The sequence below is a fragment of the Branchiostoma belcheri genome, unplaced genomic scaffold (genome assembly GCF_001625305.1).
Source record: "Branchiostoma belcheri isolate BF01 breed outbred unplaced genomic scaffold, Haploidv18h27 scaffold169, whole genome shotgun sequence".
NCBI lineage: Eukaryota > Metazoa > Chordata > Leptocardii > Amphioxiformes > Branchiostomatidae > Branchiostoma > Branchiostoma belcheri.
The window spans coordinates 460916-481132 of NW_017803146.1; the positions used below are offsets into that span (position 1 = coordinate 460916).

General features: G+C 39.1%; 1 protein-coding gene across 1 annotated transcript; it reads left to right on the forward strand.

Annotated features, from left to right (window-relative positions):
- The first annotated feature begins 946 nt into the window (after positions 1-946).
- On the forward strand, positions 947-16919 carry LOC109466546 (serine/threonine-protein kinase 25-like). The gene is made up of 11 exons (XM_019764279.1): positions 947-1368; positions 5719-5949; positions 7094-7150; positions 7631-7739; positions 8322-8479; positions 9109-9294; positions 10521-10666; positions 12675-12804; positions 13559-13630; positions 15614-15750; positions 16503-16919. The coding sequence occupies exons 1-11, from the start codon at positions 1342-1344 to the stop codon at positions 16543-16545; spliced, it is 1296 nt and encodes a 431-aa protein (XP_019619838.1). The 5' UTR covers positions 947-1341; the 3' UTR covers positions 16546-16919.
- The last annotated feature ends 3298 nt before the right edge of the window (positions 16920-20217 follow it).

The following is a 20217-nucleotide window of genomic DNA, read 5'->3' on the forward strand; positions in this document are numbered from 1 at the left end:
TGTAACTTAGGCCACACCAATTTAATTTGTTGTTTCTCGGATTAAAAAAAATCAGGAGCGACAGGGCGAAAAAAAAACCCAAGGCACTCCATGATAGCCGGAAATATTACAATATGAGTCATGATGTGAACATACCAGGCTGGTTTATAATCAAAACAATAGATTTTGAGCTTTTAATAAAACAAAATTGCATTGTTACATTTAAAAACTTAATTTAAGAACTAGGAAGAAAATGACTTTTTTAACAGTTGGGGTCAGTTTATTGAGCATATTGCAGTTAATTTAGAACCAACATTTTTTTTTTTTTGCAAATCAGAAAAAAAATGGACAGGGCGATCCGAGAAGCAACAAATTAAATTGGTGTGACCTTATCTTATGACACTCGGCAGCAGAGAATTAACTTGAATATTAAAATGACATGCTTCTGTTTCTCTTATTTTCTCACAGTTTCTGAGTTATTGCTAGGAGTAAGAATTCTGCATGACCCTAAACTCCCCACGTCTCCTTCCCGCTGCCAACTTTGTGCGTGACGCTGTTACGCCGCCCAGTTTATATACCACGACGTTTATACAAATGACGTCATAGGCGGCTACACATTACACGTCGGGGGTTTCGTTTGGAACTGACAGAAGTTTTGAGTAGTAGATTGGAAGTAAACATACTTATACATGCAAAATACATTTTAAAAACCTTATAAGTAAATCTAAAATCACGTTGTCTTTTATCATATAGTCTACTGTAAGAAAAATATGAAGTTTTGACGGAGGCAGCCACCCTCAAACAGCAAAATGGTTTCAACCACCACGCCTACGATATCAAATTGCCGAATTGCTATTACTCCGCGTCCAATGCTTTTAGTTGTGGGCAACTCACTTCTTTTAGTTGACAGTTGCTGGTATACGGTCTATAAACATTACAAAAATGATTATATGTGACTTATAAAAATGTGAATTGTACCCTACACAACATTAACTTGACAGAATAGGAGTACTAAATGTGGGACTATTTTGTGATGGCGGATGGATTTTAGTGTGCGCCACACCCTGAACCAAGCCAAGATGGCTGCTGTGGTGAAAACTAAGATTTAGTACTGCAAAACGACGGCATTTTCAGCACTGTTCGCCTCTACTACGATGTTTACCACAATGGATACCACACGAAACTATTCCTAGAAACTCCATAGGTATAGACAGTGGTTCAAGGTTGTCTTTTTTTCCCTCGGCGCGAAGATTTTGGGTTGAAGCCGCTCGGAAGTTGACGAAGGAACAGACGACTCGAGTGTGTTGTTGAGGGGAAAGATTTTGGTCTGAGCGAGTCGGGAAAGAAAGAGAGAACTTCAAAATGATGATGGAACATCTACCGAATCAGGTGAGTCTTGTGTGATTATGGATTCTAACAGTTGTCTTGGCTATCAGATCAGTATTGGTGTCTGTATTTATCACACAAAAATACGAAAATGAAAAAAACCTGAGTTGTTGACTAACGTTAGTAATTACACTTACAGTAGTGTAGCATAATGCCACAAAATACTAGTATACAAACGAACCTAACTACAAACTATAGCAAAATACAGTAGCAAAATACCGGTTCAGAAAAACGTGACAGACACTGTGTTCACTGAATCTGTTCATTAGTATCTGGTTGTGGGTAATTTATGGTGTTAACTTCACAGTTAAGTAGAAAGAACAGATAAATTTAGGTCACCATGGCCAGTTGCAAGGTTCCATCAATGTGGATAATATTTTGTCAGTCTTGTGTATCTGAATCTGATGACTATGAAATCAGGAATTTTTGTTCTCAAATTGGTGTTAGTAAGTTTCTCTCCTATATTTCAACCATTTACAATCAGTATCAGGTCATGTGTGCTAATACTGTACTTGAAAAAAAAAGGGAAAAAATACTGTAAAAAGTGTAAACTAAAATGTTCTTGGAACATAATCATTCACATCGTTATGCGGTAACTGCAAAATACATGTGATGACAAATAGAATATACATGTATCTCCAGTACATGAATTAGTACTGTACTATAATAACTACACACTACACACACAGCGATAACACTTTCCGTTTCCCCTACTGTCACCAAAATTTAGTCTTCATGAAAGTAAACGAATTAACAAATTGCAGTTCTTTGCTTCACATTTTGTTACTACATGTTTATCATTAAAATTGATAACCATCATGGCAATGCACAAGAAGTACTAATACACATGTCAGTGGTCGAAATCCTTTTTTAGTGCTCTGCAATATTGCAGAAGAGTCAAAATTTTGTTCTGCAATTTGGAAATACTTTCTGCAAATACACAAGCCTCTATACTACAATCTTGCAAGTTTATAAGCATGAACTATTGATTGATATGCAAATTAGTGAAGACAAAATTTTGGAAGTCCAAAAGGAATCAAAAGATAAACAAGTCAAGACAAGGTTGATGTAAATTAGTGAAGAAGCTCCTGTTGTTTCAGAACAGGAGCTTAAGTGTTGTCTATCCTTGGGGCCAAGAGCACCAAATCCCAAGTGCCAATTTTTCCTGCTGCAAAATTGCAGATTGTATAAATTTTTCTTCTGCAATCTTTGAAATCTATCTGCAGACTGCAGACAGGTATTTCAAACACTGCGTGTGCAGTCAGACTCGTCTACAGTAAATGACCTCCCAGGGAACTGATGAAAAGTGGTCTTTTATAAGTTTTAAGACAAGTTGTCTTCTTTCAAATTCAAGCAGATTTGTTCTGGCACGATTTTCAAACTTTTTGATGCTCAAAAAACCTTGTTGATCTTTCTCACAATAAGTGTATTAAGTTAAAATGTAAAAAATATTTTGACTATAAGTATAACAACTATTAAGACTTAGTGTTTGTGTTTCCAACAAACTACTAATACATTTTGTAGTAATACTTCCTCATCAGTCATACATATGATAGTACAAACATTGTACATGATAATGAAATGAATGTGTATTCCAAGAAAAGCAAATGAAATATGAACGATGTGTATTCCAAGCAAAATATTGTTTAATGAATATAGCGTATAGAATACAACACGGGGTATTCCGTATCGCTCAAGGTACAGAAGGGCAACTTTCGTAGCACAAGTCACGCATCGAGTCCCAAAAATATGACCACAGTAGGGGGTCTGGTATTCATCCCAAAAATGTTGAAACTCATAAACCCCAGAGATACTATTTCTTACTTAATGAGGGGCAGATTTTGCCCCTTTGTTACACTGTAACAGCTTCATTCAGGCTTTTAGCTAGGATTTTTACCCTCCATGTAAATGGGGGGTATTGTTTTTACTCCGTTTCATGTTTGGTCTGATATCTGAAGATCGGTGAGAAGGAACTGTATGATATTTGGCAGATTGATGGATGGGGCCTTGGAGATTGTGTAGGTTGACTTTGAGCACCTGGTGATTGACCTTGGTACTGCAGTTTAATTTTTTTATTCTATTGTTGGCACGTTATGGTCTGTGTGTGCGATGCTAAGGTAGCATGTAGTTGTGGTTACAATGGTTTAGTGATGTAAATTTGGGCCCCCTAGCTGTTTGCTTTGAACCGGAATTGCTATCTCAATGTCAGATTGTTTGCGTTGAATGATCTCAGAACCCGGTGGATGGTTGGCGATCATTTTTGGTATGTGGGTAGATGCTGATTGTCTTTGCGTTTTAGCGTGCATTAGCAGGTTGTCGTAGATTTGCATTGCTTATTTAAAAGGATTTTCACATTTTCACCCCTATTTCATAATAGGATGGTCTGTTTGACCCCAAATTGGCACAGAGTGTTTTTGTTTATACCTCCAGCTGGCAGGTCAGGCCAATCTATTTTTACCTCTAGACCATTTCTGCAGGAAATATATCTTATCTTTAATCGTCATTCAGCAGGGAACTGGGTCATCTGGTGCTTGAGAGGTCATTGACCTCAAACAAAACATGGTAACAAGACACTAAACGATTGCACATGACAGCTTGGGCAACCCCTTCCAATACGAAGTGCCACAACAAAATTCTTAAAGGATAGACATTTATAGACATCTATCATTCTGCTGTTAAAAACAAAGTTTGACTCATAATATCTCTATTAAAATACACCAAAAGATGACAAAATAACAAGCTATTTCATGGAGGGACGATGTCTACGACTTCTCCTTGTTTTGTTGGGTGTCCACATTTTTAATTGTGTGCTATGCACACCGAAGTCGCGTGGTGAGCGACACAATTACAAGCTTTTTAGGGGGCTTTTTGAAATTCGTAATGCTCTCAAACACTACTTCTTGCATTTTGAGGTGCACATTTTGAGGAATACAGACCTCAGCCAAGTTTTTCCTTTGTTACAACATCAGTTTTGTATATATAGTAAGGCTGAAGGGAGGCATGTGTGCATGGCAGGGGTTGGGAGTGGGAAAAATAGGGTGTCTTTAGGGTGTCCTACCAAAAAAGTAGGGTGTCCAAATTCTTGTTATTTTCATTACAGGGCGTCCAAAAGACACCCAAGACACCCCCTAGCTAAAAGCCTGGCTTCATTCTAAAGTTATATAAGATTTATATAAGTTCTCCCCTCAAAAACACCCCTCTACTGGTTGAAAAACAGCATAGGGGGTCCAAATCATAGCATAGGGGGTCCAAATCATAGCATAGGGGGTCCAAATCACAGCATAGGGGGTCCAAATCACAGCATACTAGTACTGGGGGCCTCTATGCTCAAAAGGCCTAGTGAGAACACTGGACAGAGGTCAGAGGACAAGAAAACCACAGCGAAATCTCCACCCATTTGACCACAGACTGCGCCCAGTTGACCCAAAGTGATTCAGCCGGCACCAAGTTTACTGTTAGCATTGCAAAAAGACTGTCATGATGTTGAAATCAATGACAAATTGGCCAATTCTATCAAGATTTCTCACTAGTTATCATCGAGATACTTTTTCTGACATGCTTAAAAATGATGTGGTCGTCATAGGCAGAGATTGGTTCATGCACCCAAATAGTGCCGGTTGTGGTCTGGTCATGTTGGACAAGTCAGCTTAGACAAGTCCCCAATTATACTCAAGTTAATAAGTTTTTTTGGGAAAAAGAAGCGGTCATTAATAGCCAAATTGCTGCCTTTCAAAGGTGGTCACTTGGGCAAGTTCGACTGAGGGACAAGAAGGTATGCAAAGCAGTATGGGTAAAGGGGTGAAGCCTGTGGAGTACCATCCCTTATAGCTTTATTTTGCGTGCACACAACTCCAACCTCAGCTACCAGCAAGCAAAGATTAATACAAACATTTATGTCTTACCTGGGCCGCGATTACATTCGAAACGGGTTCTTTCGGCCCGTGTCATAACTAGCAGTACGGTCCAGAGGTTCTTAACGCGTACGGCCGGGCTTCCAAATGTTCTATAGAACGATTCAAGCGCGTTTCGCCCTAACAGCGTGCACCCCTTTCGAAAAGTCGAATACAAAATTCGGACATTGGAATTGATGTTGTTGCATTTTTTAGTTTAGGGACACCAAATTTTCACTCATTTCGCAAATTGAAAGGCATGTTTTGTTGGGTGAGTATGACATAAATAAAATATAACACGGTGTATTCTGCATCGTCCTCCCGTGGGTCGGATCGCCTGACGGCCGAGGGATGCATGGTCAGGCTGGTACCTTGGGTGATACGGAATACGTGTTGTATTCTATATGTACAGTATTAATTTAACATTCTTACGTTCATTCTGAATTGTTGCTGTTCCCCACAGAACACCCAGGCAGACCCTGAGGTTCTCTTCACCAAACTGGAGAGGATCGGCAAGGGTTCGTTTGGAGAAGTGTTCAAAGGCATCGACAACAGGACCAAGGAAGTTGTGGCCATCAAAATCATCGACCTGGAGGAGGCTGAAGATGAGATAGAGGACATTCAGCAGGAGATCACAGTTCTTAGTCAGTGTGATAGCCCGTATGTTACCAAGTACTTCGGATCTTTTCTCAAGGTAACAGCATCTCAAAACATGTTTTAGGCCACACCAATTTAATTTGCTGTTTCTCAGATTTTTTCTGAAAAAATCTGAAGGGACACAGGAAAAAAAAAACAGGCCAAGGCACCCTGGATAGCCGGAAATGTTTCAATATGAGCCATGAAGTGAACATACCAGGCTGGTTTATAATTAAAACAATAGATTTTGAACTTTTACTTTTTAGTGAAACAAAGTTGCATTGTTACATTGAAAAACTTCAACCATTGCGCCCAAAATATGTCTTTCATTGAGCATTTTGAATTTGATTTGAAACATAAAAATTTTTTTTTTTTTTGCACATCAGAAAAAAAAAGGACAGGGTGAATCCGAGAAACAACAAATAAAATTGGTGTGGCCTTAACGTAACTTATGTCCATGGTGCTTACTGTACATGTGATAAATGTATTAGCTCAACATAAATATCAAAACTCATACGAAATAATATATGCTTATTACTATGAATCCCTTACTACAGAAAAGGGAAGTTTGATACTGTATTATTAAGATATCACAGGGCTTGAAATTCATTTTTGGGAATAGGTGCACTGGTGCATCCAACCTAAAAAAATGGGTGAACAAAAATTTTTGGGGGTTCACCACATAAAATAAAGCAAATAGAATGTCAGCAAAAACTAATTATGTTTCATTTCTAAAGAAAAGTACTATAACAATGATTTTATTATTTTTCTGACACTTTGATGTTAAGGAGATGTTTGTTTGTTTGTTTTTATTTGTTTACCCAGGGTGTACATATCGCCACTAAGGCGTTTTTCAATGTGCCCTGCAGGTATACATATGTTGCATACTACTATACATTTGACATCTAAAATGTAAACCTACAAAAATATTTGGGTGCACTGGTGCACCCAGAGAAATAGATTGGGGGCACAGCTCCAAATTTAGGTGCATTGAGGTGCACATGCACAGTATTTCGAGCCCTGTATCATAATTCATATGGTGCCTGTAGCAAAGACAAACATGCTTGTCATCCTAAGTAAGTACATGATTATTTTTCAAGTGGTGTTCATAAACTAAAGTGAACACAGTAGATGTTACTGAATGACTGCTTATACATGTATGTCTGTACAAGTCCTTGTCTGATATGATTTTTCTCTACCAGGGCACAAAACTGTGGATCATAATGGAGTATCTGGGCGGAGGATCAGCATTAGACTTGGTAAGTGATAAGTAGTTGTGTTTACCGAAGAAAAACATCTTGTTTTTGCGCAGTTTCTTCCTCTTCTTCTTCTTCTCCAAACAGTGACCTCTGACCTGACCAATGACATGATTTGTTGTCTGTCACCATGGTGACTGGTGTTGGGTTACATAATGTTGCAATTTCATTGTGTGCTCTACTCCTGTCACCATATTGTACATGTATGCGAATGTGTTTGAGTAAGAATTAACAGAGCAGACCATGTCTGAAGGTAAACATTATGCATTTGCTTTGCAAATGTTACTTCTCTAGTTCCATCTATAATGTATGAAAACTAGGCCGATATACAATGTATGTTCCTGCTGATTTGTGCATGAGCTCAGAGGATGTAGTATACTGTCAGTGAGTGTGTTTAAGAACGCAAAGCAATATGGGCAATGAGAAAAATTTAGATGAAGTTTGCCATTTCTGTTCTTCTCATGTGCCCCATGTGTTTTTCAGATGAAGGCTGGTACGTTTGAAGAACACTTTATCGCAACAATTCTACGTGAGATCCTGAAGGGGCTGGACTATCTTCACTCTGAGGGGAAACTTCATAGAGATATCAAAGGTATGGAGGAGAACTATAAATGTGTGTAGGAGAACGTTAAGTCTGTCACACATTCAGAACATTCTCCCAAAGTAGTGCTGTGTACCTAAACCCACATTTAGGTTCAGGTCCGGATTCAAGTCCAGAGGTTTAGGTTCAGACGAGTCCGGACCTAAACCCATGGCATATACAAAATTGCATGTTGGCAACCTTGCAATGTTTTATGGGCAAGACTTTGGCCACATAACATGGAGGCCGGTACTTGACGATGTCCGATGGCAATGTTTTCTTCATTTTGCAGCAAAGATTTTACAATCTACGGAAGGTTTTAGGTGGTTTGGAAAGAAAAGGGGTATGTGAAAATGGTCTTTTATGGTAATAAGTCCGGACTCGGTTCTTGACTTTTTTTAAGGTTTTTTTTTACTTGAACCTAAACATTCTTACAAGTCCGGATCCAAGTCCAGTGAACCGGTATGCATCACTATGCCCTGGTGCACCCACAGGAAAAATTGGGTGCACAGCTCCAAATGTGTGTTTCAAGCCCTGTATACAGAGTATAGGGAGGGAGAATATGTGAGTAAAGATGGTTGTGCTGTGTTCCAGCTGCCAATGTGCTCCTGTCGGAGAATGGAGACGTGAAGCTGGCAGATTTTGGAGTTGCAGGCCAGCTGACAGACACCCAGATCAAGAGAAACACGTTTGTAGGAACACCGTTCTGGATGGCTCCGGAGGTTATCAAACAGTCTGCCTATGACTCCAAGGTAGGTTCTGACTTGTGGTGACTAGACTAGACTCAGTGTACAAAATACTTTTTTGAACCAGGTTGCTCACTGGGCAACCTATGGCAAAAATTAGGTTGCCCATCAGAATTTTAGGTTGCCCCACCTATACATGTAAGTTACTTATTTCCTCAAGTTAAGTTATGTTACATACAATATGTCATACAATGTAAGCCTTTGACAATATTTCTAGCAGCCTTTAGTTAACTGATACTAGTAATAGCCATTAATACCTAAAATTAAAAAGCATCTGCCGGATACAATGGTGCAAGCTAAGTGGGCATGATTTTGGGGGGGTGGGGGTGGCGTTCTTAAAATTCAGGTAGCACACTGGGCTACCTTGGTTTGTGAATGTATTGCGTTGTTTTTAAAAAACAGGATTGTCTGAAAAACAGGTCAAATGACCTGAGCGCAATTTCCTGTATAAATAAATAAAGTGAAAGTGAAAGTGGTTAAAAAATAGGTTGCCCCAAGTAAAATTTGGTTGCCTGGGGCAACTGGGCAACCAGGTATTTTGCACGCTGTGTGTCCCACGTGTATTTCACTGTTGCAATTTCAATAAATCAAATCAAGTTTGTGTCCTGATGAAAATGCTGAACTTGACTTTCCAGGCGGACATCTGGAGCCTGGGCATCACAGCAATAGAACTGGCGAAGGGCGAGCCTCCCAACTCTGACCTGCACCCCATGAGGGTTCTGTTCCTCATCCCTAAGAACAACCCGCCACAGCTGGAAGGGAGCTACAGCAAATCCTTCAAGGACTTTGTGGAGTCCTGCTTGAACAAAGACCCCAAGTTTGTAAGTCCTGTCAGTCCTGTAAAGTTCATCTGTGTTGGTAGTAATCACAGTAAAAAGTTGAACTTTATTCCAACACACAGTTTAGAGAGAGATAAAATTTTCAGCAACCACTGTCACCTTCATCAGGATAATTAATGACCAATCACTTCACAACGTGATCTCGCGAGAGTTACGGTTTCCAAAAACGTGACCTTATTCACACGAGACTTTACTGATAAGTGACGTAAGCAATTGATCTAAAGTGTCAGGGAGTTTATATTGTCCACCATTTCTATTAAGTGAAGGCTGATGAAGGCGACAGTGGTCGCTGAAAATTTGATCTCTCTGTAAACTGTGTGTTGGAATAAAGTTCAACTTTTTGTAAGTCATTTTTTAGAGTTCAGATGCTGAGGTTTAACAATGGTGTTCTAAGGTAGATATGGTATGTCTGGGCTCTAGACTAACTTTCAGTGTTCCCAAACTAAAAAATCTATGAAAGTAGATCGTCGCATCCAAGGTAAATTTGCAGGACATTACAAAGACATTGTGTTTTTTTTCCCTGGAAGTATCATAATCAGACATCAAGAAAGCAAAGGCAAGATATGACTGTTAAACTTTACAGCAGCTATTAAACCTTTAAATTTCAAAAGCACAATTACAATAATTCAATGGTATAAACTGCAAAGGAAGGTTTCATTTGTTTATTCATCAATGTATATATGTTTGTTTATAGAAGATAAATAAATAAAAGGGCAATGACAATGTAGCAATTCATGGAATTTTGTACCTTAGTCTTAGTGTTCTTGCCTAAACTCCTGACTATAACACCCTCATGCCTGAGGTCACACCAATTTCATTTCTTGGTTAACAGATTCGCCCGCTTCATTTTTATCTGATTTGCAAAAAAATAAAAAAATTCAGAATCAACTGCAAAATGCTCATATTTTGCCCTGAATAGTTGAAAACAGTCCTTTTCTTCCTAGTTGTTACAGTTATTCAATCTTTCAATGCAGTGGTATCATTAAAAGTTCAAAATTCATTGTTTAAATTTTGAACAGCCTGGTGTGTTGACTTCATGGCTCCTATAATTTTGGGCCATAATAGGATGCCTAGGCCTGTTTTTATTTTTATTTTTTTCCCCCGCCCGCTCCATTATTTTTGTAGAAATGTCCGTTAACCATGAAATTAAATTGGTGTGGCCTAAATGTTTTTTCTAACACAATACTATTTTGTACTTTCCCAAACAGAGACCTACAGCAAAAGAACTGCTCAAGCACAAGTTCATCCGCACAGCAAAGAAGACGTCCTTCCTGGTGGAGTTGATCGAGACGTTTAAGAGATGGAAGGCAGAAGGACACGGGGACAGCGATTCTAATAGCGACGATGAGTCAATGTACGTCTTCTCCACTCCACTCCACATGTCTCCAGTCCTGCTTTTCTTTTCAGCTCTTTCTTTTGTTGGCTTTGTTCCATTCCCATGTTCTCTTCATACTTTTTTCTTTCTTCATCAGTTTTGTGAAGTACAGATCTCAATTAACTTCCCTTCTTATGGAATTAATGCATGTTATTAATTTCTTTGATATTTCTTGTGGGGGCATGTGGCGCAGTCGGTAGCGTGTTCGGCTCACACCCCTGAGGTCGCGGGTTCGAACCCTGCCCATTTCACCGATCTTGTGCCCTTGGGAAAGGCGCTTTACACGACTTTCCCCACTTCACTCATGTGTAAATGAGTACCTAGCTTTGGTTAGGGACGTCCCTCGGATAGGACGTTAAATGCACCTGTCCCGTGTTTGGGGAGAGCCACACCCCACGCACGTTAAAGAACCCACCACACCTTTCAAAAAAGAGTAGGGGCATGCCCCAGTGTGTGATGGTCCAAATACTTATCTGATTATTAATGGACTCAAGGAAGAGTAGTGTGAAATTCACACTAATGGAGATCCTAAACGAACAAACAAACAAACAAACAAACAAACAAACAAACTTGCAGGTGTACAGAAGGGAAGTTCTAAGAGATCTGTACTGTAGCGTTAACCTTCTCCCTGCTGTCTCTCCCACAGTGCATACATGTCTGTGGCTAACACAGTCCCTTCCAGCCCGGGATGTCTCAACCCCCTCGCAAAAAGTCTCTGGAACATTTTCAAGTCCACAGAAAATGTGTCGGCCACAAAGTGTCCCCTCCAGGAGGTTTACCAGACCTCCTCCACACTTCTGGACTGTCGTGTGCCTGACTCTTCCCTCTCTCTGCCTGAAAAGTGTAGTATCAGTCCTCTGTTTTTTTCTTCTTTTTTTTTCCTCTATTGCCTGCCCATTGAACACACATTTCATTGTCTCCACATTGCCTGCAGAAACAAGCTTCTGTATTGCCTGGCATACATAACTTATAATGTATTTTTCTAGTGAGAGTATGTGATAGAGCTCTTTACTCCATCCCTAAAGGTGTAGGGTCTGTTTTCAGCTTGTCTGTGTGGTTGTTGTATTAACATGATTTATGTGCATTTTCTTCAAAATTAGGCCACACTGATTTAATTCTATGGATGACATCCTCCGAAGACCCCCAAATTATTGCGTGCGGTCAAATAAAAACAAATTCCGGCTAGTAATAAAAATGCTACTAAACCACAGGGATGATGTATAATACAAAAGCTGGTATTGTGAATTTGCGGCAGTACACAGCGACGTATATGACGGTGGGATTTATGAATCGGCACTGTGCGTATGCGAGTTTTTGAGTCGTGCAGCTTCTGTAGCCTGGGTGACGTCCTCCAGAGTTACCACCAGCTCCCTATTGTCGCTAACTACCATGGACTACCCAGGCCTACAGCTAGGTTAGAGCCTTGGGGGACGTGATCTTTTTTTTTTTTTTGAGAACAGGCGAGAATCAATGCACGCGCGGATGTCATCCATAAAATTAAGTTGTGTGGTTTGAAATTCACCTGATTATACCATCAAAGACAGTAAAGTTGGTTGTGTCGTGTGGGTGTATATGGGTTGATACATTACACACGTCAATCTTATTTTCATTTTTTGTTCGTCCAACTAGCAGCATTGAAGATGTATAAAATGGTCTGCTACAAATGTAATACAATGTATCATTGTTATAGTTCTTTTCCTTCTTCATAACTAGTACCAAGCCTCACAACAAGCAGTTATTTAGAAATGAAACATAATTAGTTTTTGCTGACATTCTACTTATTTTTTTCATATGGTGCACCGTTACACCTATTCCCAAAAATGAATTTTGAGCCTTGACATAAGACACTGAGACTGAGTCAGATCCTTACATCTGCTTGGAGATTTGACCAGGCTGGTTTTTAACACAGACGGCCAGATATCAGGGTTGGTCCCACAGACAGAAGACATTGTAGAATGTAACATGTTCTTCTTTCTGTGTCCAACAGAGGAGACGATGATGAAGATAATGAGAACAACGACCCCAACTGGGACTTTGGCACGGTGAAGAGCAGGCCTGGATCAGTGAAAAACACCCAGCAGAACGGAGAGACCAACTCAGACACTGTCAGGACAGAGGTACAACAGTTTTATCTGTATCTGTATAGCCAGTATAACTGCCTTTCGGAGTAACACACCGATCCACTTTTTACACCTAACCCTTGAACTTCTAACTCTAGACATTATTTAAAGCTATTTAATGACAATGCCCCTTCTGTACTTGGTGACAGCGAGTTCCACTCTGCGATAGTTCTTCTGAACTTCTAGGAAAGAATGAATTCTGGAACGCCTCAATCCTTAGTTGATAACTCTGGTACTTGAATGCGTGGCTATTTCTTGTTCTCTTCTGGGCTGGTATTATGTACTTAGTAGTTGGGACGTCCACCAGTTTATTAGTCAATTTGTACATCATGCATAGTCTGGACATTTTTCTTCTGTCTTCCAGTGGGGACCACTGTAGGTTTCTTTTCATTTCCGTGACACTAGCATATCTTTTTTAACAGTTTCTAACAACAGTTTATTCATAAAAACCAGCCTGTACAAAAAACATGCTGCATGACACTGATTTTTTACAATTACTTGTCTAGCAAATACCACTGCCATACATATACAAACCATTCGATGGTCCAAATACTACAACTAGTATTATCTGGTGATTCACTATGGAGTCCTGGAAGAGTAGTGTGAAATTTATACTAATGGAGTTAAGTATAGATCTGAGTCTAACTTTATTCAGATACAGTTGGGCCAGTAGCCCAGTACCCAAAAGATTTTGTCTGCATTGGTGTTACTTTATTCAATTACTGACTCTGTGTTTTGTGTATTCCTACAGACAACCTCTCCTGCCAACCGAGTGCCCAAGTCTAGAAGTCTCCATGACTTGATAGTGCCTTTATTAACTCAGGTAGGTCAGGGGTTCTTCCACAGACCTGAGTGTGATCTACTGTTAGAGTAAATACTATTAGGTGTTAAACAAATGATTTTGCTCCTGTATCAGTGTTCGAAATACCTGTCTGCAATCTGCAGATAGATTTTCAAGATTGCAGAAGAAAAATTTATACAATCTGCAATTTTGCAGCAGGAAAAATTGGCACTTGGGATTTGGTGCTCTTAGCCCCAAGGACAGACAACACTTAAGCTCCTATTCTGAAACAATAGGAGCTTCTTCACTAATTTACATCAACCTTGTCTTGACCTGTTTATCTTTTGTTTCCTTTTGGACTTCCAAAAATTTGTCTTCACTAATTTGCATATCAATCAATAGTTCATGCTCATTAACTTGCAAGGCTTGTGTATTTGCAGAAAGTATTTCCAAATTGCAGAACAAAATTTTGACTCTTCAGCAATATTGCAGAGCACTGAAAAAAAGTATTTCGACCACTGTGTATTCTGGTACACCTTCTCTACCAGGCCCATACCTTCTATATGATGTAACAGTCTTGGGTGTTGAAATTAACTTTTCTTCCTATTGTCCCAGGACTGTCCCAAAAATAAATTTCAATTGTCCCAAAGTGAGGATGAACTGTCCCAACCTGTTTTTTTTTGTGAAGTATTGTATGACTTTAACTTGAAGTCAACTTTATTTTGCTCACGGTCACTCCCAGGCGCACTATAAAAGTATAATTGCAGAGTAGACAGGAAATTGAGGGGGGGGGGGGGGGTTCCATACAAAAGCCGAGAAATGTGCCTGATAAACAAAAGAAGTGCTGACATTCTGATGTTGATTATTTTTCTATTGTCCCAAAAAAGTGCCTTTTCAGTTGTCCCAGCCTAAAGTTTGCAGGCTGTTTCACCAAGACTCAGGGCTCAAAATTAAAGGTGGTCCAGTGGCCACTGACCACTAAAATTTAGGCTTGGACAACTAAAAAGACACTTTGGGTCATTTTTGGGACAATAGAAAAATAATCATCATCAAAATGTCAGCTCTTCTTTGTCTATCAGGCACACGTCCCAGTTTTTGGATCTGGAAAAGTCTCACGAATTTCCTGTCTACTCTGCAAGTACTAGAAGTACATGTAGTGCGCCTGGGAGTGAACATAAGCAAAATAAAGTTGACTTGAAGTTAACGTCATACAGTAGTTTCCAAAACCAGGTTGGGACAGTTTGTCCTCACTTTGGGACAATTGAAATTTATTTTTGGGACAGTGCTGGGACAATAGGAAGAAATGTTAATTTCGAGGCCTGGGTATTTCCCCAGTTATGGATGTTGCTGCTAGATTAACCCTCAAACACCCGAATGGGGTCCATTTGGACCCCAGGCGTATATTTTTATGTGCTATTTGAAATTTTTTCATTCCAAAAAAAATTCCTCCCATGACTTTGTCGATAAACATCTTCTACAAGTTCTCCTAGAATTTTTTTGGAGATCGGCACAAATTTGTAAAAATAACAACGGAAGTCTGATGTAAGACCATCTGGGGTCCAAACGGACCCCAGCCATGTATTTGCACTTTCCTACACACGAAATTGTTCGGATGTCCTCAATATGTCTTCAAGGAAGCATTATTGCTTTAATATTATGCAGTTTGTCAAGTAACCTACACCTCAGGAATTACTTCATCAGGTTTTCAGAGGTTTGACAATTTGACAATCATATGAGGTCAAAGGTCAACCCCATCTTCATGCCTGCAGGCATCATCCTATTTTTGCATAAATTATGATAATAAGCTGGAATTTTTAAACACTTTATCATGCCAAAATATACCTCTTACTATGTTTAACCAATATATGTGCAAAGATCACTGAAAGAATGCAAAAAAGAATATACATTTGAAAGAAACCAAATGGGGTCCATTTGCACCCCGTTCAGCATTAACGTCACAAAAAAAGTTCGGGTGTTTGAGGGTTAAGTAACATGTGCCTGATGACATTTCCTCTACTTCCACAGATAAAAGAAAAACATCGTCAGAATGGCGAGGGAGTTTTGGCAATTGATGACCTCAGGGAGGCATTTGCCTTGGCAGAGGAATCCTGTCCTGGCATCACCGACACGCTGGTAGACAACGTTGTACAGAGAGTAAGACGGTAAGTCTCTTCAACATTTCTGCTATTAAACAACCTTAAACATGTACTTGTACTTATTATTATTTAAGGGCCATAAATAATTTCATCAGGTTGGTAAACGAATATATAAGTTCTTTGATCACAGCCATTTATTTTTACGAGCAAATGTTTCGATGACCGTCTGTCATCTTCATCAGGGCAATTCTGACTGGTTTACTGTGCACTGATGCTAGATGTTACTTGGTGCATAGTGCACTAGAGGTGTTACATGTACGTAGTTACGATAGCTCAGTATTGTTAGTTAACAATGTTTATATTATATATAGAAACACTTAGATTCTGAAATTTGGAACCGCATATGTCCCTATGATGTAACAATGTCTAGTAGGTATGTCACAATTGCACTACATTCGGAAATGCATTGTTAACAGTAAAAACTAGCTGAAGTGCACTGTGAACCAAGTAACAGTGCACTGTGAACCATATAACACCTTTAGTGCACTATGCACCAATTGCAAGTAACATCTAGCATATAGTGTCAGTGCACAGTAAACCAGTCAGAATTGCCCTGATGAAGATGACAGACGGTCATCGAAACGTCGGCTCTTGAAAAATAAATGGTTGTGATCAAAGAAATTTGCTAATCATTTGTTTGATGAAATTATTTACGGAAACAAAATTGAAGTTTGCTGATTAGAACACTGGAATTATATATATACATGTAATGTTCCATAGCTTGTACTACAACTGTAACTTTCCCTCTGTCCCCACAGGTACAGTGTATCACACGGCACCTCCGCAGCTTCTCGTCATTAGGATCCAAACAGGCTTGCCGTCATCTAACCTTTCACCTTCACCAAACACCACCCAAACATCCATGCCAAGAAGAATTACTAAGAAGCAGTCTTCTAACACTCCTTATGTAATATATATACATAAATCTATCTATCTATCTATATATGTATGCAAGTGACAAAATTATCTGTCAGAGTAATATGAACAATTTTTGAGAAGTAGATCGTCGGAAAATGCTGTTACAGCTTTGTTGTTTCTACTACAAGGTAACCCATTGCCAATTTTTTGTTCTTGGTTAACCTATATGTACATGGCCTACACAAGAAATACGCTTGTAGAACATGTCTTTGGCCACACCAATTTAATTTCTTGGTTAACAGATTTTTCTAGACATATAATGGAGCGGGCGGGCGAAAAAATAATAAAACAAATAAAAACAGGCCTAGGCATCCTATTATGGCCCAAAATGGTACAGAGCCATGAAGGCAACACACCAGGCTGGTTCAAAATTTAAACAATGAATTTTGAACTTTTAATGACATTACTGGATTGAAAGATGGAATAACTGTAACAACTAGGAAGAAAAGGACTGTTTTCAACTGTTCAGGGCAAAAATATGAGCATTTTGCAGTTGATTCTGAATTTTTTTTTTTTTTTTGCAAATCAGAAAAAAATGAAGCGGGCGAATCCGTTAACCAAGAAATTAAATTGGTGTGGCCTTAGGGTCACTATTGTGTATCTGAAGTAGACAAAGTTGTGCACGGGCCTGTCAGAATTTGTTGAACAATTATCTCAAGTATCCAAAACTGTACTCATCCAAAATCACTTCTATGAAATGGCAGCTCTGGCTGGCATTTTGTTGATGCTTGTCATCAGTTATCTGGACAATTTTTTAAAAATGCAAACTATTTTTTGTGATCCCAAGCCAGTCAGCTGTACAAGTGAGGTGTAACTGATTGTGAAGATATACTAGGAGATGTGAGTGTTAAGGTCCTGTCACACATTGCTGAATATGGCCTCCCAAACACTGCGGAACTCCACCAACTATGGTTGAGATTAGGCCACTGCAAGTAATTTTTATGGATGACATCAGAGCACGCATTAATTTTCGCCTGATTTTGGAAAAAAACAAGAAATTTTGTTGCCTTCTGACAGTGGTCAACATGCCGAAAATGGGCAAAGATGCCTGTTGCCATACCGGAAAGTGAATGGCAGATAACTATGAAGAGAGGAGACAAGAAAAGGCTCTGACTTCATGTTTTGTTTCTTACTGTGATGCAGTGATATGTGATGCTGGCTGTGTATATGTGATGTTCCCACTGAATCAAAACCATTTGTACAATGATTGAGTCAAAGTTTTAAAATGTAGGAATCTTGTTTTTTCGGCCTGCCTTTTTTTTTTCGCCCGTTCGCATTAGATTTGGAGTCTGTGGAGGATGTCATCCATAAAATTTAAATGCTGTGGCCTTAAAGTAAGGTTGGCTGGTGTTCAGCCAGGTTGGCTACAGTTTGGCTGCGCCAACCAAATGATAAAATTTAAAACATTTGGGTGTGGATGGGAGTGTCGGCCATTGTTGGCTGGTGATTGGGAGTTGATTGGGGCGTATTTGGCAGTCAAATTTGACTCAAATTCAATTCATATCAAAATGTAGGTGTGGCCTAAATCTGGTCAGACTGCTCCCAAACTTCAGCCAACCTTATGAAGCAAGTTTAAACTGTAATTTCCAACACAAAAAATTGGACTCAACAGAGACGGGGGGCGCCACAGACTTTCTGCAACCTATGATCCACTGCTCACGGAGTCACAATTGTGTTATCTGCGTGACGTCACGGAAGCGGTGGATTGCTCATTCCTTGACAAAGACTGGAGTTGCACAGTCAAAAATTTGGGTGAATACAATTTTTTGTGTTGGAAATTACAGTTTAAACTTGCTTCATAATGATTTCTACCAACACAGATGAACTTTCAAGATAAGTTCAGCCAACCTTGGTTGGTTCCAGGGAATGTTCTGAATGTGTGACAGGCTTTACATAGCAGCTCCAGTATAACGTAGGCTCTTATTTTATCACTCACTCATCTGTAAATGACCACAAATATTACATAGAGAGCAAGAGATCATTTGGACAAGGGAAGAGGAACCTGTGTGTATTTAATTGAGAAAACAAAGGTGTCTGTCGGTGGAATGTTAATCTTTACAACTAGGCAGAGAGAAGTCTGTACATTTCTTGACATTTTTTTCCTCTGCTGTTTTTATGTTAGTGATAGCATAGTACTCAGAACTTGGAAAGTTATCATTTTTACTTCTTTATTTCTGTGCTCGACCTGTATTACTCACATAGTTACCTATGCAACTGTCCAGGTGACCCAAAGTTGTCTGTATCACAGATGAACTGTTGCTAACATTTAAACAGTTTAGACTTGTGCCACATGACAATATTACATGGTTACTTGTTTCTTCCAAAATTGATATATTTCAGACCACATCACTTGTACATTATTGTAAGTGGAGACTCAAGTATTGAGCAGTATTAATTTTTTTTGGCTTGTATATTTGCCATGGATCTCACTTTGCAAAGATGCAGTAATACAGGAATAGGTGGAGGGAGCTATAGAAATATTTGTAAGGCTGTTCCATGCCTAATAATTTTGTGGTAAATACTGACCAAAATGGTAGAGTTCCATAGGTGATGAGAGATTATATACTGGATATAGGATTTTGAGAATAATACGTACGTATGATATACGTATCCCAGGACTGATTATTCGGAGCGGTAGTGGAAAGTTTTCTCTAGAGTAGAGATGGTTTTATTTTCCTTCCACTACATTTAGATGTTCTGTTCTTAAACAAGGTCTTTTAGATGGAATAGATGGTAAAATACAATGCCAGAATTATGGGCAAAATAATTTGTGTCATCTTTGATGTGATGTATTACATTGATGCAATAAATCACCAAAGAAACAGCATATGAAGCATGTTTATCAGTAGTGTTTACACAGATACTGTGGTGTAAGGATGGAATTTCATATTTTTGATTGCATTTGGTAAGTTTTGTTACCTCCATGAAAAATGGAGGTATTGTTTTTGGTATGTGTGTGTGTGTGCGTGTTTCTGCACATTTGTAGTCAGCATAACTTCAAAAGGCCTTCATGGATGATGATGATATTTGGTCTGTTGGTACATGTAGGTTGTAGGAAGACAAAGATCAAATATGGGCCTCCTGGTGGATGACCTTCGTACTGCAGCTGAACTTCTGGTTTTTGTATATTTTGTCCTGAACATGCTGTGGTCTTGACTTCTTGGGGACAGATAGCTCTTCCTGTCCTGACAGTAAACTTGGCACAATATAATACATTGAAGTTATGTTGAGAAATATCCATATTTGATTATTTACCACTCACCTTTGCATTATAAAGGCACGGTCCATATTAGGTCAAAGTTCAAGGTCAGATAGCAAGGTTAAAGCTACTTATGTGCAACGGCTATCATCAAAAATATTCCTACTTTTCAAAAACCATGATGAGAATTTGCCACCTCAGGTGGTACCCATATGTGAAATTTGGGGGTCTGGCCCATGGACGTAACGTTATCATTTCTTTTTATATGTCAAGGTTTATGAATTTTATAATGGAATCTCCTTTTTTTTGCTTGCCTTTTTTCGCCCTATCGCATTAGATTTGGTGTCTGAGATGCT

Coding starts and splice junctions, on each gene's coding strand:
- LOC109466546 (XM_019764279.1), top strand. CDS start 1,342: ATGATGATGGAACATCTACCGAATCAG. Junction 7,151..7,630: donor GAGGATCAGCATTAGACTTG/GTAAGTGATAAG, acceptor TGTGTTTTTCAG/ATGAAGGCTGGTACGTTTGA. Junction 12,805..13,558: donor CAGACACTGTCAGGACAGAG/GTACAACAGTTT, acceptor GTATTCCTACAG/ACAACCTCTCCTGCCAACCG.